Raw genomic sequence first — 16307 nt, forward strand, 5'->3', positions numbered from 1 at the left:
CCGACCCTTTGCGGTCAGAATCCATTCTCTCACTTTACTCGAGGGGCAGGGTCCCAGGGCTGCACAGGAGGGACAGCGGAGCTGGCAGGAAACACTCTCTAGAGAGTTTCAGGTCCTGCGCTCTCTGCGACTCGCTAGCCTGACTCAGGGGCACCTCAGGGCCGAGCCCCGGCCTCTGCCCGTGAGGACTGTTTCCAATGAGGCCGATGTGGCAGTACAGTCCCAACACGGGACGAACAGAACGGAGGGGCGCACAGAGGCACCGGACGCCCCCTGCCTGAGGTGTGGGGGAACTCCCTGCAGGAGCAGGTGCAGAGGCGACAATGGAAGAAGGAAGACGTGCCTCCCTGGGGGGTGGCACAGGGCACGGGGCACAGAGTGGGCAAGCACTCAGAGGCAAACGGGATGGACATCGGCGAAGCATCTGTGTGACCCAGGGTGAAAGGCGGTAGGACCGGGGTGAGGCTGACGAGGTCGGCAGGGGTCAGGCAGGGCCTGCGTGCCCTGGACCGCGGGGAGCCACCCAGGAGGTCAAGGACCTTGAGTCCAATTTGTGTGGATTCTGGCTGCAGCAGGAAGGACGGGGTGACCCGGGAGGCTACTCAAACTAGCTCTCAAGGCCCACGGCCTTCCCACCATCGCCCCTCGCCCAGGCCACTGCAGGGCCTCCCAGACTGCCTCCCACTCCACACAAGGCCACACAATCACCCCCGCCGGCAGCCGGGATTATATCCTACAACCGAGCTCAGGCCACACCCCCTCTGCTGACAACGCGCATAGCTGCTCGAACGGCCTCTCACCGTCTTTCCGTCTTTCCACGACTGCCTCTGGCCACCTGCCCCTCGCATCCTTGCTCCCCTCCCCCACTGCGGCCATGGGCCCCCCTCCGTCACCTCGAGTGTGGCAGACACTCTCACACCCCACGGTCTTCCCACTGGCCGGCCTCCTGCCTGCGTGCCGGGTCCCCGGTGTCCCCAACGGCCCCGACCCCAACGTCTCCTCAGGTCAGCGTAGCCGAGACAGCACGCGGTCCGCCATGCGGTCCCCGCAGCCCACTCTGCTGTCCTATGTGTCACCGCCCCACGTGCTGTTGACGTGTGCACGCGGGAACGGCCGGCCTGTCCCTGGCGGATGCCAGCCTCCGGCCAACAGAGCGGGCCCTGCTCCTGTCACTGCGGCGCCCACGGGCCCAGAACAGTGCCCGCCACGGGGGAAACGCAGTGCATGTTTCTGGGCTGGACAGAGGCATCGTCCCTTTGAGACCAGGGTGCTCCTGAGCCAGGGCGATGTGGCGGGGACGGCAGGGAGAGGTGACACCAGTGGCATACAGGGGGAAAGACACAACTCAGACGTTTGCTGACCGCAGAGAGAGTGAGCGGCCTGCTTGAGGACTCGCGCGTCCTCAGCCCTGAGCCAGGGAGCACGCCAGCCAGGGCCGGGCAGGGAGGTCCAGGCCAGAAGGAGACTGCTGAGCTGTCAGGTAAAATTCAAGATGTGGTCACAGGCACCGTCAGGCGGGGGCCCAGCCTGGAGGCTTTGTGTCCCTGTCCCGTCTGATCCCCCTCTGATTGGCGTCAACGCTGGGGAGCCCACCACGGAGAGCTGACAGCCCTCGGCTTCCCGGCCCGGGGGACGGAGGCCAGACAACGTCAGTGCCCAATCCAGACAGACACCCGCGGGCTTCCAGGACATTCCACAGGGAGTGCCAGCTATTTCCACGATGATGAAGCCGCTTTCCCTCGGGGCCGGTGAGCGTCCTCCTGAATCATCCCCAGAATTCGGAACCCAGGCCAGCAAGGTGACCGGCTGGAAGGCAGGCTGGGTGACAAGAGGGACTGGCCCATTTGGAGGTGGGCGGGGACGGAGCAGAGGGAAGAGAAGGGCTGCGAAGGTCAGGGTCGTGACGGAGCAGAATTATTTATTGAGTGCCACCTGGGCTGGGGACATGATGGGTTCCCCCGTCACATGGTCCGGTGCCTCCTGAGGTGGCACAAGGGCTCAGCAGTTCTCCGGCTCCCCGGCTGGTGCGGGCACCTTATGTAAGAGCATTACTAATGCTCCGTAAGCACCTCAGACGGTAGAGGAATTTATAGAAGCCATGGAGTCAGGACGAAAGTCAAAAGATATGATCTGGAAAAGGAGACACGGGGTAGGCAGGGCGGTGCGGTGGGAAGGAGGGAAGTGTCAGGAATGCTCCCAGAGAAGCAGGCATCCCCAGCGCTGGGCTTCAGAAACAGGGTGGCAGGGGCCCAGAGGAAGGACAGTGTCAGAAATAAGTGATCACGGCAGTGACACAAGCAGCCCCGCCCCCAGGAAAGGCACAGTCTTCCATGGCTCATGCAGGAAGGGGCTTCTCCCGGGTAGACACAAGGGTGGCACGTCTGGCCAGCTCCAGCCCCTGCACCGCGCCCAGTGCCCGCTGCTTGCAGCCACCCACCAGAGCATGTCCTGTTCACGTGCCCAGTTCTCCCCCCACCCCACTTTTCTGGAAGGACCTGTGCTAGCAAGTTATCTTCCCGAAGGACAAGAGAAACTGCCCAAGTCACTGTCCACCTCTAATGCAGTCAGAGGCTCCTCCTTATCTAAGAGACACCGCATCTGAGCGGTTCTGAGTGGCAGCTGCCAGGCGCTGTGGTTCTAGTGTGCGTCCAGTGGCCAGGGTCATGCTCTCACCCCGAAGCAGCAGCTCCAGTGGGCTGCTGAGACTGGCCCCCCAACACCCCCTCAGCAACTTTGCTACATTGCGGCCTCTCTCTATGATCCTTCTCCTCTACCTCAATTTGTCAAAATCATATCCCAGTCCAGTGCCTCCTCTTCCAGGGAGCCCCAGCAATCAGGAGGAATAATGGCAAGATGTGGCAAAAACATACCTGAGCTATACATTCCCCAGTGCCCCCCAAGAGCTACCGGGTCAGACCTGCCAGGGTGGGGAGAAGCTCGAAGTGCGCTTCACTGCAATCAAAGGAGTTCACTGGGTGCTGTTACCCTTTCCCTGCAGCTCTGCAAACACGGAGTTCTAAGTCCCGGGCAGATGGGGAGGGCAAGCCAGTCAACTCGCCGAGTGTTGGTTTTCTCATGTGGAAAATTATAATCATTGTAATGATCTGAAAAGATAGTAGAAGAAATAACTCATACTTGAAGTGATTTATAAAGCATAATAAAGCATCATGCAGATGGAACAGATATTTATGAGAATGAGGAGGAGGATGGCAGTGATGGTAACAAAGATATTCAAGCAGCAGGACTCGGGGTCCCCGTAGTGGGCAACAGACCACGCGTCAACAGATCTGGGTCACCACTGCTGCCTCCTAGTAACGTTGTGGAGGTCACATGAGAGGGTGCTCACAGGTGCTCAGCAAGGACCTGATGTCAGGGAATGTGTACCAGTGGTGGTGGTGGTGATGGTGGTGGTGGTGATGGTGGTGGTGGTGGTGGTGGTGGTGGTGGTGGTGATGGTGGTGGTGATGGTGGTGGTGGTGGTGGTGATGGTGGTGGTGGTGATGGTGGTGGTGGTGGTGGTGGTGGTGGTGGTGGTGGTGGTGGTGGTGATGGTGGTGGTGATGGTGATGGTGATGGTGGTGGTGGTGGTGGTGGTGGTGGTGGTGGTAGTGATAGTGATAGTGATGGTGATGGTGATGATGATGATGGTGATGGTGATAGTGATGGTGGTGGTGATGGTGATGGTGATAGTGATGGTGGTAGTGATAGTGATAGTGATGGTGATGGAGATGGTGATGGTGATAGTGATGGTGATGATGATGGTGGTGGTGATGATGGTAGTGATAGTGATGGTGATGGAGAGGGTGATGGTGGTGGTGGTGGTGATGATGGTGGTGTTTGTGGTGGTGGTGAGGAAGGAGCTCTAGTAGTGGCTGTAGCTAGTTAGGGAACTGCATTCTAGACATACAATTGGCTGTGGGAGTTTGAGAACTGCTGGCCAGGGCAAGTTTTGAGGCAATAAAGAATTACTAACAATAAGCCTGTTTGTCATTTTTCTTTTAAATTGCTACCCAACACAATAACTGGGTAAGTGTTTGTAATTTATCATGAGGGCAAATAATTCAAGCCATTCGGAACGCCAGGATGCTGAGCGGAACTGATATTTCCAACACCGCCTGTCTGCCGAGGAGAAGAGGAGCCTATAAATTCTAACAGCGACTCCTCCCCAGCCAGGACGCACTAACACAGCCGTGCGAGGGGCCAGGAACGGAGAAAAGGATTGCTTGTGCAAGTGATTCTAATTCGTGCCGTATGGTCTTTTGCTCAGTTCCTGTTCTCCGCGCCTCCAAATGTCAAACATGATTATTTTCCCCGGGTTACAGCCGAAACCAGGTGCTGTCCTCACATACACCCTGGCCCTGCGCCACGGAGTGAATCAAACAGTAGCCTGCGATCCAGACAAGGCCGTTACCATCTGGTCGTGCAGGCAAAGGCAAGGGAAGAGGTCTTAGAAATTGTAAAGGAAAGCAAATTCATCCCCGCTGCCACTGACAAAAGGCTCCTCCCCTTGGGTCCACGAGAAGTCAGAGCTGATGGGCCCGGACACTTCCAGCAAGATGAGACCCTCAGCTGCCAGGACAGCAGTCCAAGATTCAAGCCGTGGGGTTCCAGTCCATCCCACGGAGCAGGCACTGTCACCTGTGAAGGGGTCCTCAGCCCCTCCACGGCATCCACTGCAAGGCTTGCTAAGGTCCAGTTCAGAATGCTGGTGTTCCGTAGACACACACACACACGCCCCATCCTGAAGCACAAACAGTGAAGGGTCCGGAGCCAGGCCGAGCTGAGTGTTAATCCTCGCCCCATTTACAGTCTGTATGACAAGGGTAATTTGATTTACACCTCCCAGGCTTGGTTTTCTCATTTGCAGAAAGGGATTATCAGATCCTTGTGAGACTTCAGTGACAAACGTGAGTGCACTCCATTTCCTGGCTGGATGCCTGCCGAGCATCCGGGCACTTCCTTCCTTTCTACCTCCTGTCGGTTCTACACCTGTGTAGATAGATTCCGGTGTGTGTGTATGTGTGTGTGTTCTTTTAAAATACGTCCCCAAAGCAACGGACACAATCAGGCACACCAGGAGACATGCGGGGACCACTCTATGTTTAGGAAGAAGGGAGCATCAGGTTTGCAGGGACCACAACAGTTCCCAACGACTAAAGAGAGAGACGGGAAACCAGAAGATGCGGAGAAAGTGACCAAAGGAACCGAAGAGATTGTCACCGGCTTGTGGGATGGAGCAGTGACAAAGGTTGAGTAGCCGTGACCAGGGAGGTGACTTCCTCTTTCTGGACATGAAATTTCTCCCTGTCAATCTCAGGGACCCTCCCCCACTTCCATTACCATGGTCCTATAGCTTTGATATTCCAAATTTTACATTAACTTTAAATGTCTGACAATACAGAATTATCTTTAAAATATTTTCCTTTCTCTCCCCTCTCTCTCTCTCTCTCTTTTGTCCAAAGAAGAGGAAAGAAGCTATCCAGGCTGACCGAGGTGGGACTCAGCACCACAGACCAAGGTCAAAGCAAAACTAGGACAAAGGTTCTCTTCTTTACAACTGGACATTCCATGTCGGAGGTCAGAACACCCAGGTGACCAGAGGCCCAATTCTTGGTCCTGAACTTCCCCAACCACCCGATCATGTATGTGGGCTGCGTGGGGAGAGGCACTCACATGTGACTCACGTTTGCACGCTAATGGTGTCTGATGCTTGTGAATGCATTGCACATTTGTGTATACTGATACGTATCGTTTATACACTTCACGTGTGCATAACTATGTCTATACATCTGGTCACGTGAGGCCCTCTTCTGTGTGCGGCAGGCACAAAAGTAAAGAGCGTTCTCACGGCCGCATTTCCTCATGGAGAAAACAAAAGTACACGCGTCCCCAGGTCAGGACACCATCAGGCAAGTTCGCCTCAGAAAACTAAATTAAATAGGCTGGTGGGATGGAGAGAGGATGTCTGCTTCGGGGTAGGTGACGAGGGCACGGCTGGGTTTTGGGGGGAGAAAATCAGCCTCCTGGAGGCTGTTGAGTGTTCAAGTGCCTCCGTGGCCTTGAGCCAGGCTGGCTCTGCTGTGGGCACTCGGGGTCAGAAGGCGCTTAGCCCCCCTGAGCGTGTGCCCAGCTCAGACCCACAGGAGGACATGGGGAGCCCCTTCCCCACCCACCTTCTCTCAGGCAGGGAGCCCAGCCGGGCAGCCACGGCCTAACATCGTCCAGCCAGCAGGGGGCGCCGGCATCTCCCACCGCTCCCCTGAACGTGCAGGGGGGCCTGACTCCTGATATCCCCGACCCCCTCCGCGATGTCACTGTGGAAAAGTACCAGCTTTGTCCAAATGAGTGTATTTACCTTGCCGGGGATTACACTGTGTGCCCGTGGCTAATCTCTAAACTAGAGCGTCCACGCCTCTGCCCACCCTGGACTTCAGCCTCAGCTCCTGATTCCCGGGTCCCCGGGCTTCTCGTTGCCTCGCCCCTGCCCTTGGCACAGCCCGAGCGTGTCCAGTGACACGACAGAGCTCTGCAGGGCGGTGCTGCCACTGAAAGCGACGAGGAGGAGATGGCAGGTCGCCGAGAGGGAAGGAGAGAGAGTTTTGTGTGCGGAAGCCACCCTGACTTGGTTTCCCTGACTCCGCCAGGGGCTCCCTGGATGGCAAGCTGCTTCCAAACCCAAGCTCACATCAAACCCGCCTCCGCTCCGTCTGCCGTTGGTGCAGCCACGGAACCAGCGAAACCCACGGGCAGAAACAAGTCCCGAGTCAGGGAACTGCCAGTGACAGCCGGGGGGACCAGGGGTCCCCAAAGACACACTGGTCACCGTCGTCCATCCACTAGAGGAAGCAGGACAAGGGGACCCGCTGGGCTGCGGGCAGCCCCTCTCACCTCCCTGCCCGGTGACGCAGCTCCCTCTCCCCCGCCGGGTGCTGGGACCCTCCTGGCACGGGCACCACCTTTCTCCAGGGTCCCCACTGCCTGGCCCAGGCTGGGTGCTCCTCCATCCTCTGGCATGCTTGGGGCCACCACCCTTGCTCTTCTGGTCACTGTGGTCATCACCTAATGGGTCCCTTTCCCCTGCAGTCTCTTACCAACACAGTGGCCTCCCAGGTGCATTCAATCTGCAAGCCGGGCCACGCCTCTTCTGCACCCCAGTGGGGGGAGAGGCGGGCACTGGTATAAACTAAACAAATTGGCCAGTGACTTGATAAGTATTGAGACAGGTTTGGGGGGGACTATGGTGGTTCATTTCACTCTTTTCTCCACTTTTGTATACGTTGAAGTTGTCCACAATAAAATATTTTTGAAAACATCCACTACCTCCACATTTCACGGGCAGGAAAAGGCACAACCCTCACTGTGGCCCACAAGGCCCAACATGAGCTGGCCCCCACTTTCTCCAACTTGGCCTCCTCCTCTGGCCCCTCGCCTGCGCCAGCCACAGGTCTCTGGGCTCAAACACACCGGGCATGTGCTGGCCCCAGGCCCCTGGCCCGAGCTGTTCCCGTGGACTGTTACACTCTTTCTTCCCCGGCTCGGCCCGTCCGACTCCCTCAGCTGCTCAGGTGTGGCTTTCCCAGGGGGCACCCAGCACCGTCCACTTCCGTGCTGAATCTTACGGTCATCCCCCGCCCTGCCTGCCAGACGGAAACATCAGGAGGCGGGGATTTTCATTCTTCTCCCAAGGACGTGAGCTCTGCTGACGGAGTGACAGAGTGACAATGCGGAAGGACAGTGGGGGAGAAAGAGGAAGCCAGGCCGTGGAGACGTCCATCCCTGAGCGGCCACCACCGGAGGCCGTGTCCCCTCAGCGCCCCTGCCCTTCCCTGGTAGGTAGGGGATAGGGGGCACCATTGGAAGCCGTGTCCCCTCAGCGCCCCTGCCCTTCACTGGTAGGTAGGGGATAGGGGGCACCATTGGAAGCCGTGTCCCCTCAGCGCCCCTGCCCTTCCCTGGTAGGTAGGGGCTGGGGGCACTTTCCTGGGAGTCGGAAGCTCAGTAGTGCCACCTGCTCCCTGTCCTCCCCTCCCCTCCCCCCTGGTGGCTCCTCTGGGTTGGCCTGTCTCATCCCGCGATACCCTGTCTTGGTGCATTTCTCCAAGGACCCTGGCCCGTGTCAAGGGTGGACCAGGCCATGTCTGCACTGCACGGTGGCTGGTCAGGAACAAAGGGTGTTTCTGGGGATGACAACAGCCATTCCTGGGGAACACATGGACACTTTTTTTGGGGGGGCTAACAGGTCATGGGCAAGGCGGTACAGTCCTTGACAGCAAGCTCCAGGCAAGATGGGTTATCCTCCTCCTTACTAAGACACATTGGATAACGACGTGGATGAAAGACTCTTCTTCCAGTCACCTCTGCGTGGAGGCACCCTGCTGAGAACTGGGGACACCGCGTCCAGAGTCAGTCCCAGTCTGCGGAGGGGACATCGAGGAGGAGGGCACCTGACCCAGGTGTGCCTCTGGGGACACCGCGTCCAGAGTCAGTCCCAGTCTGTGGAGGGGACATCGAGGAGGAGGGCACCTGACCCAGGGGTGCCTCTACAGCCCTCTATCACACGACCCCTTAAAGCACATGCCCTTAAATCACAGCACCCCTTACCACACACGCCTCGTGGCAGGAGCTGGGCTTACCATTAAACGTGTAAGGTGTGCACAAGCTGCATAGCAAGACAGGTGCTAAATTAAATTAATTGGATCGCCATGAGATACTCTGATATTCAGTAATCATGTGGATGGTTACAGAAGTTCACAGCCTACTGGCAGTTCCCATTGCTTTACCCACTAATTTTTCTCATTCTGTCCTCAAGACTGAGCTCAAACAGCACCTCTTCCAGGAAGCCCTGGCTGCCTCCAGGCTGGGTCAGGTGGCCCGTGCCCGTGTCTCTCGGCACCCGGCTGCCGTCTGCCAGGGTGTGAGTCTCCACGTACACGGCTCAGGGAAGACAACAGACGCGTAACCCATCTCCCCAGGGTCCACGCCAGGCTGAACACCTAGGAGACCCTGAGCCTCGTCTGATGAGTTCAGTCTAAGCCTTTAGTCGACTCATCTCCAGGGCGCGAGCTGCCAACATCTCCCCTGTCTGAGCTGCTCCAGTGGATGTGGGCGGGGCAGAGTGGGTGAGTCAGGGCGGCAGAAAGGAGAGACGGCTTACTTACCCGGAGACCTGGCGGGCCAGCAGGTCCGTCCTTGCCTTCTGGACCCATCAGACCCTTTGTGGGGGGGGGGGGGGGGAGAAACACGAGACAATGGTAAGTGCAGGGTCCGACACTACAGGGTTTGCTCCGCCCTCACTCTCACTGGGTAGGAAAACACCACCCCTTTCAGTGCGGAAACTGGAAGGTGGGAAGAAACACCTATCCCCTCACATCTCGGCAACTTGGAAACAGGTGCACCTGTCTGATCTAATTAAGTACATTTCACCACCAAGAGGTCGACAACACTGCTCACATGCTAATGCCTCGTGTTAGTGCTTTGCAAGAAGTCTGGGGGGGGGGGGGAAAGAAACCTCTGGAACCCAAGTGTCTTAGTTCTAAACCCTCTGCTCTCCCCCCCCCCCCCATTGAAAACTGATTGGGGTCAGCAGTGATACACAAAATAGGATGATCGGCACAAGTAGATACAGTTGTCTAGGAAAGACCGTGTCAGGTAAGCAAGGAACACGGGTGCAGGAAGAGGCCACGCCGGCCTACCTCGCATCCCGCCCCCACCCCCCAACCACGTCTCCGCGTCTCCGCCTCAGACAGGCCCCTGGGCGTCCCTGAACCTGGGTTACTCATCTCTGGAGTGGGGCTGATCCATCACGCCTACCTGCTGAGTGGCTGGGAGGACCACGTGAGGAATGGGCACAAAATCCCTGACGCGGCACCCAGACCTCCAGACAGCCCCTGATTTACGCCCAGACGCTGGCACGGAGAACAAGGCACGGAGTGTGAGCGGGCAAAGGCAGCCCGCAGCGTTAGCCGGACTTTATTACCAACGTTCTGGGTGAATTTTGGCCAGAAACTCCCTCTCTGAGTTCCAATGTCCTCATCTCCAATAGTTATTATCACCACACAAATAGCTACTATTGCCAAATTTTTGCATCACTATTAAGTGGCTGTATTTAGGTCCAAGGTCTTGTCTCTTACTAACACCACAGAGATGAATATGCAAATGGACAAAGAGCAATGATTACAGGCTTGAACCTCCTTTCCGTTGAGCTCGGGGTACACAGAACAGGAAGACACCCCGCCCCCCACAGAAGTGACTGCTCTTTAAGCAGCAGCAAATGCCTTGTACCCGGTCTGCCCACCCGGTCCTCCCCATGACACAGGCAACACTGATACAACCGCTGGAGCCCGTCCCCTCTTGGGAAAGGACGCCTGCCGGACAGCTCCAGCCCTCAGAGGCAGCAGGAGGCCTGCCGCTTCCACTGAGAGCGTGGGAGATGTTTCCCTCTCGCTGGGATTGCTGACCACACACCCACAACTTCCATTCTCAACAGAATTCACGGGAGCCAGCTTCTCGGTTCGATTCAAACCAATGAATGTTTGGGGAGCAGCTGTTTGGGGGCGGGTCCTGGGTGAGGTGCTTCTGGGGACTCGGACAGGATGGGAATGATCATGGTGGGGGCGGGTCCTGGGTGAGGTGCTTCTGGGGACTCGGACAGGATGGGAATGACAGTGGGTATGGGTCCTGTGTGAGGTGCTTCTGGGGACTCGGACAGGACGGGAATGATCATGGTGGGGGTGGGTCCTGAGTGAGCTGCTTCTGGGGACTCGGACAGGACGGGAATGATCATGGTGGGGGCGGGTCCTGGGTGAGGTGCTTCTGGGGACTCGGACAGGATGGGATGATCATGGTGGGGGCGGGTCCTGTGTGAGGTGCTTCTGGGGACTCAGACAGGATGGGAATGACAGTGGGTGTGGGTCCTGGGTGAGGTGCTTCTGGGGACTCGGACAGGACGGGAATGATCATGGTGGGGGTGGGTCCTGGGTGAGGTGCTTCTGGGGACTCAGACAGGATGGGATGATCATGGTGGGGGCGGGTCCTGTGTGAGGTGCTTCTAGGGACTCAGACAGGATGGGATGATCATGTTGGGGGCAGGTCCTGTGTGAGGTGCTTCTGGGGACTCGGACAGGATGGGATGATCATGGTGGGGGCGGGTCCTGGGTGAGGTGCTTCTGGGGACTCGGACAGGATGGGAATGACCATGGTGGGGGCGGGTCCTGGGTGAGGTGCTTCTGGGGACTCAGACAGGATGGGAATGACAGTGGGTGTGGGTCCTGGGTGAGGTGCTTCTGGGGACTCGGACAGGATGGGAATGACAGTGGGTGTGGGTGCTGGGCTTATAATAAACGTGGTTTCAAAGGGCGCTATTTGGGCACTGGCTCACTGAACCCAGAGAGGTTCGGCAATGCCATCAGCGACTCAGAGCTACGGGGCAGAGGTACCGGGCGTGAAACCAGACATCCTGGCTCCCAGTGCTGAGCGCCGTCCATGGCCATGTGGCTCCTCAAGAGATCACAGGGCGATCAGGCCCCCCTGTAGTGTCCCCCCTGGACACCTGCTGTGGGCCCACTCCTCTACAAGCCCGTGTGAGTTCCCACCATGTGATCAACTCTGTGGGTTCAGAGATGGCGGAGCTGTTATTGGCCTTGGCCTTAAGAATCTTACAGGCCTGGCACCTCATTGCTGGTCCCCCTTTTAACTAGGACTTTACAACAGGCTGTTGGTTTTTTGTTTGATTTTTAACTCCTTCCAAGGGAATTTCATCTACCAACACCATGTATTATTGTCCTAAATCCATCCTATCGAGAGCATCTAGTCTAGAGGACTGCTTCAGGACCCTGGGCAGCTCCCCTCGGCTGCAGAGTTGAGGTGCTGGGTTTGAAGGTGCTGAAGGTTTGGGGCCCTGTCCTTGCCTCGTAGGAATAATCCGTGCAGACAATGCCCACGCGTCACCCGGGACTGTGCAAGGTGTGCTCGCAGGGACTCCTCTCCTATCTCCTTCCCTCAACTCTGAGATTGGTCCCTGGGTTGCCATCCCTGTATCCCCAGCATCATGACTGCAAGGTGTGCTCGCAGGGACTCCTCTCCTATCTCCTTCCCTCAACTCTGAGATTGGTCCCTGGGTTGCCATCCCTGTATCCCCGGCATCAATATTTTACTTGATATAAAGAGTAGGGAGCCACAAACATTTGGAGTTTCTTTGTTTTCTCCCTCCCTCATTTATCATAACGAAATCTGCGAACACTAGGAGGACTGGCTACTATTAGATCCAGATCCCAGAGTGAGAGGGAGGAAGGCCGCCTGTGGTTGCGCTGGGCTAACTAACCACTAAGGCAGTGGTTCTCAACCTTTCTAATGCCGTGACCCCGCAATACAGCTCCTCATGTGGCGGTGACCCCAAACCAAAAAATAATTTTGGTGGCTACTTCCTAACTGTGATTTTGCTACAGTTATGATTCAGAATGTAAATACCTGATATGCATTATATATTTTCCGATGGCTTTAGGTGACCCCGCCAGGGTCGTGACTCACAGGTTGAGAACTGCTGCTCTATTGGGCTTCTTATTCCCCAGCAGGAGCCGAGGGACCACAGTTCCCTGCTGCATCTCAGAGGAAGTGCCCGGGGGGACCACAGTTCCCTGCTGCATCTCAGAGGAAGTGCCCGGGGGACCACAGTTCCCTGCTGCATCTCAGAGGAAGTGCCTGGGGGAGCCAGGGGACCACAGTTCCCCTGCTGCATCTCAGAGGAAGTGCCTGGGGGAGCCAGGGGACCACAGTTCCCCTGCTGCATCTCAGAGGAAGTGCCCGGGGGAGCCAGGGGACCACAGTTCCCCTGCTGCATCTCAGAGGAAGTGCCCATGGGAGCCAGGGGACCACAGTTCCCCTGCTGCATCTCAGAGGAAGTGCCCGGGGAAGCAGGAGGGACCACAGTTCCCTGCTGCATCTCAGAGGAAGTGCCCAGGGGGGACCACAGTTCCCTGCTGCATCTCAGAGGAAGTGCCCGGGGGAGCCAGGGGACCACAGTTCCCCTGCTGCATCTCAGAGGAAGTGCCCGGGGGAGCAGGAGGGACCACAGTTCCCTGCTGCATCTCAGAGGAAGTGCCCGGGGGGACCACAGTTCCCCTGCTGCATCTCAGAGGAAGTGCCCGGGGGAGCAGGAGGGACCACTGTTCCCCTGCTGCATCTCAGAGGAAGTGCCCGGGGGAGCAGGAGGGACCACAGTTCCCTGCTGCATCTCAGAGGAAGTGCCCGGGGGAGCCAGGGGACCACAGTTCCCCTGCTGCATCTCAGAGGAAGTGCCCGTGGGAGCCGGGGGGACCACAGTTCCCCTGCTGCATCTCAGAGGAAGTGCCCAGGGGGGACCACAGTTCCCTGCTGCATCTCAGAGGAAGTGCCCGCGGGAGCCAGGGGGGACCACAGTTCCCTGCTGCATCTCAGAGGAAGTGCCCGGGGGAGCAGGAGGGACCACAGTTCTCTGCTGCATCTCAGAGGAAGTGCCCGGGGGAGCCAGGGGACCACAGTTCCCCTGCTGCATCTCAGAGGAAGTGCCCGTGGGAGCCGGGGGGACCACAGTTCCCCTGCTGCATCTCAGAGGAAGTGCCCGTGGGAGCCAGGGGACCACAGTTCCCTGCTGCATCTCAGAGGAAGTGCCCGGGGGGACCACAGTTCCCTGCTGCATCTCAGAGGAAGTGCCCGTGGGAGCCAGGGGACCACAGTTCCCTGCTGCATCTCAGAGAAAGTGCCCGCGGGAGCCAGGGGGGACCATAGTTCCCTGCTGCATCTCAGAGGAAGTGCCCAGGGGGGACCACAGTTCCCTGCTGCATCTCAGAGGAAGTGCTCGCGGGAGCCAGGGGGACCACAGTTCCCTGCTGCATCTCAGAGGAAGTGCCCGGGGGACCACAGTTCCCTGCTGCATCTCAGAGGAAGTGCCCGCGGGAGCCAGGGGGGACCACAGTTCCCTGCTGCATCTCAGAGGAAGTGCCCGCGGGAGCCAGGGGGGACCACAGTTCCCTGCTGCATCTCAGAGGAAGTGCCCGGGGGACCACAGTTCCCTGCTGCATCTCAGAGGAAGTGCCCGGGGGACCACAGTTCCCTGCTGCATCTCAGAGGAAGTGCCCGGGGGGACCACAGTTCCCTGCTGCATCTCAGAGGAAGTGCCCGGGGGACCACAGTTCCCTGCTGCATCTCAGAGGAAGTGCCCGGGGGAGCCAGGGGACCACTGTTCCCCTGCTGCATCTCAGAGGAAGTGCCCAGGGGGGACCACAGTTCCCTGCTGCATCTCAGAGGAAGTGCCCGGGGGGACCACAGTTCCCTGCTGCATTTCAGAGGAAGTGCCCGCGGGAGCCAGGGGGGACCACAGTTCCCTGCTGCATCTCAGAGGAAGTGCCCGTGGGAGCCAGGGGGGACCACAGTTCCCTGCTGCATCTCAGAGGAAGTGCCCGGGGGACCACAGTTCCCTGCTGCATCTCAGAGGAAGTGCCCGGGGGGACCACAGTTCCCTGCTGCATCTCAGAGGAAGTGCCCGGGGGGACCACAGTTCCCTGCTGCATCTCAGAGGAAGTGCCCGGGGGACCACAGTTCCCTGCTGCATCTCAGAGGAAGTGCCCGGGGGGACCACAGTTCCCTGCTGCATCTCAGAGGAAGTGCCCGCGGGAGCCAGGGGACCGCAGTTCCCCTGCTGCATCTCAGAGGAAGTGCCCGTGGGAGCCAGGAGGGACCACAGTTCCCTGCTGCATCTCAGAGGAAGTGCCCGGGGGGACCACAGTTCCCTGCTGCGTCTCAGAGGAAGTGCCCGCGCACTGGGCACTCAGCAATGAAGAGCGAGTGGGACAGACAGACAGGTCTGGGCTCACAGCTCCGTGCTGCTTGCCCACAGCTGCGTGGCTGCAAGCCGCTCCGTATCTCTGCCCCAATGTCTTCGTTGGGAGAAGAACAACAAAACACCTTCACCCTGGCAGGCTTACTATGCATATGTCTGCATGTCAAAATAGACCGGAGCGTAGACAGGCAGTGCTGGCCGGTGATGGGTCTGACATCCGTATGCAGAGAGAGCCAACTATTGAGAAGGTACTGTGTTGCCTACTTGAAACCCCCTAACAGTGGTAACAGTGGTGGAGAGCGCTGGACACGGACCCTTCGGGAGGTTAAGCAAGACGTCCAAGACTGTAGCAACAGAGCGCAGCTTTTCTGACCGGTACCCTTTGATAGGAAGATGTCATGATAGTACTGGAATTAAACCTCTTCTAACTTTCTTCCAGGTTTATCCCAGGGAAGCTACGCATGTTTATGCTAATGAGGGACGGGCCTCGTTGGGGTAAGATAAACGTGATTTATGGAGATTTCAAAATAAAATTGCCTATTTCCTGCAATGAAATATCACAACATGGAAGAGCCAGCAGCACGTGGCCAGATGGGACACGGTACAGTCACCGGTCTGCGGAATGACTGCGTTCTTATTACTTACCCGAGTATCTGAGCTCACAGCACAGAACGGTCAGAGTCCCTGCGAGTGGCCTCTCCTCGAATGGTTACGTGCACAGCATTAAATGTTTAGTAAGGGGAGAGACCGAAGGCGGAGGTGCTCCAAGCACCACAAAGTCCGTATGGATCAGACGCCTGAGGCCAGCGTGCGCTGAACGTGACTCAGCTGGCAGTGGAGTGGCCAGTACTTTTATTCCACTTTATTGGAGGGAAACTGAAGCACCGGCGTGAACTCCAGAACCCCCACCGCGGCTGGCTGGGGGCTGGGGGCTCTGAGGGCAGGCTGCCCAGGCTTCTGACCCCTGGGGACAGCCTGGTCTGTGGCCAGTCCCCTCCCTCTTCAAGGCTCAGCCACCTCCTGTGCAAGACGGTGGCACCACCTCCCACTCAGGGTGACGTCACGAGCTTCCGGAATAACGCGGTGCCCGGTAATGAGGACAACTTCTGCTCAGACCCACAGGTGCTCAGAGCAGACTGAGGGCTGGGGCGGGGCGACTCACCGGAGCTCCTGGAGGTCCGGGTGGGCCCTGGTGACCCCGTGGTCCTGGAGCCCCCTGGCAACACAAGCCACACAAGCATTAGCCATGACTCCCCTTCCGTCTGACAGGGCCACCACCACCCACGGCCCTTCGCTCACGGCCTTCAGCTCACTTCCCAAGTCCCCGACAGGGATCCCGAGGTGCAGGGTGGGCCTGTGCCCTGGTAGGAAGCCCCCTGACGCATCCCTGTGAGGCCCCTCTGAGCGCACGCAGTTTCGACCCCATGGCTACGGCCCTTCTGTTCCTGCTACAACCTAAAGCCCGCGACAGGGGGGTAGAGGTCCACATTCGCCT

The 16307-nt window shown here is 58.1% G+C and overlaps 1 protein-coding gene across 1 annotated transcript in view; it reads right to left on the reverse strand.

Annotated features, from left to right (window-relative positions):
• The window catches only part of COL22A1 (collagen type XXII alpha 1 chain), a gene marked incomplete at its 5' end in the record, with an annotated part of 223216 nt that overhangs the window by 108009 nt on the left and 98900 nt on the right, over window positions 1–16307 (reverse strand). Inside the window, 2 exons of the mRNA XM_066372771.1 lie at window positions 9159–9212; window positions 15975–16028. Of these exons, the coding sequence (XP_066228868.1) occupies window positions 9159–9212; window positions 15975–16028 (108 nt within the window). The remainder of the gene's footprint in view (window positions 1–9158; window positions 9213–15974; window positions 16029–16307) is intronic.

Source organism: Saccopteryx leptura, chromosome 3, assembly GCF_036850995.1.
Source record: "Saccopteryx leptura isolate mSacLep1 chromosome 3, mSacLep1_pri_phased_curated, whole genome shotgun sequence".
In the NCBI taxonomy this organism is placed as follows: domain Eukaryota; kingdom Metazoa; phylum Chordata; class Mammalia; order Chiroptera; family Emballonuridae; genus Saccopteryx; species Saccopteryx leptura.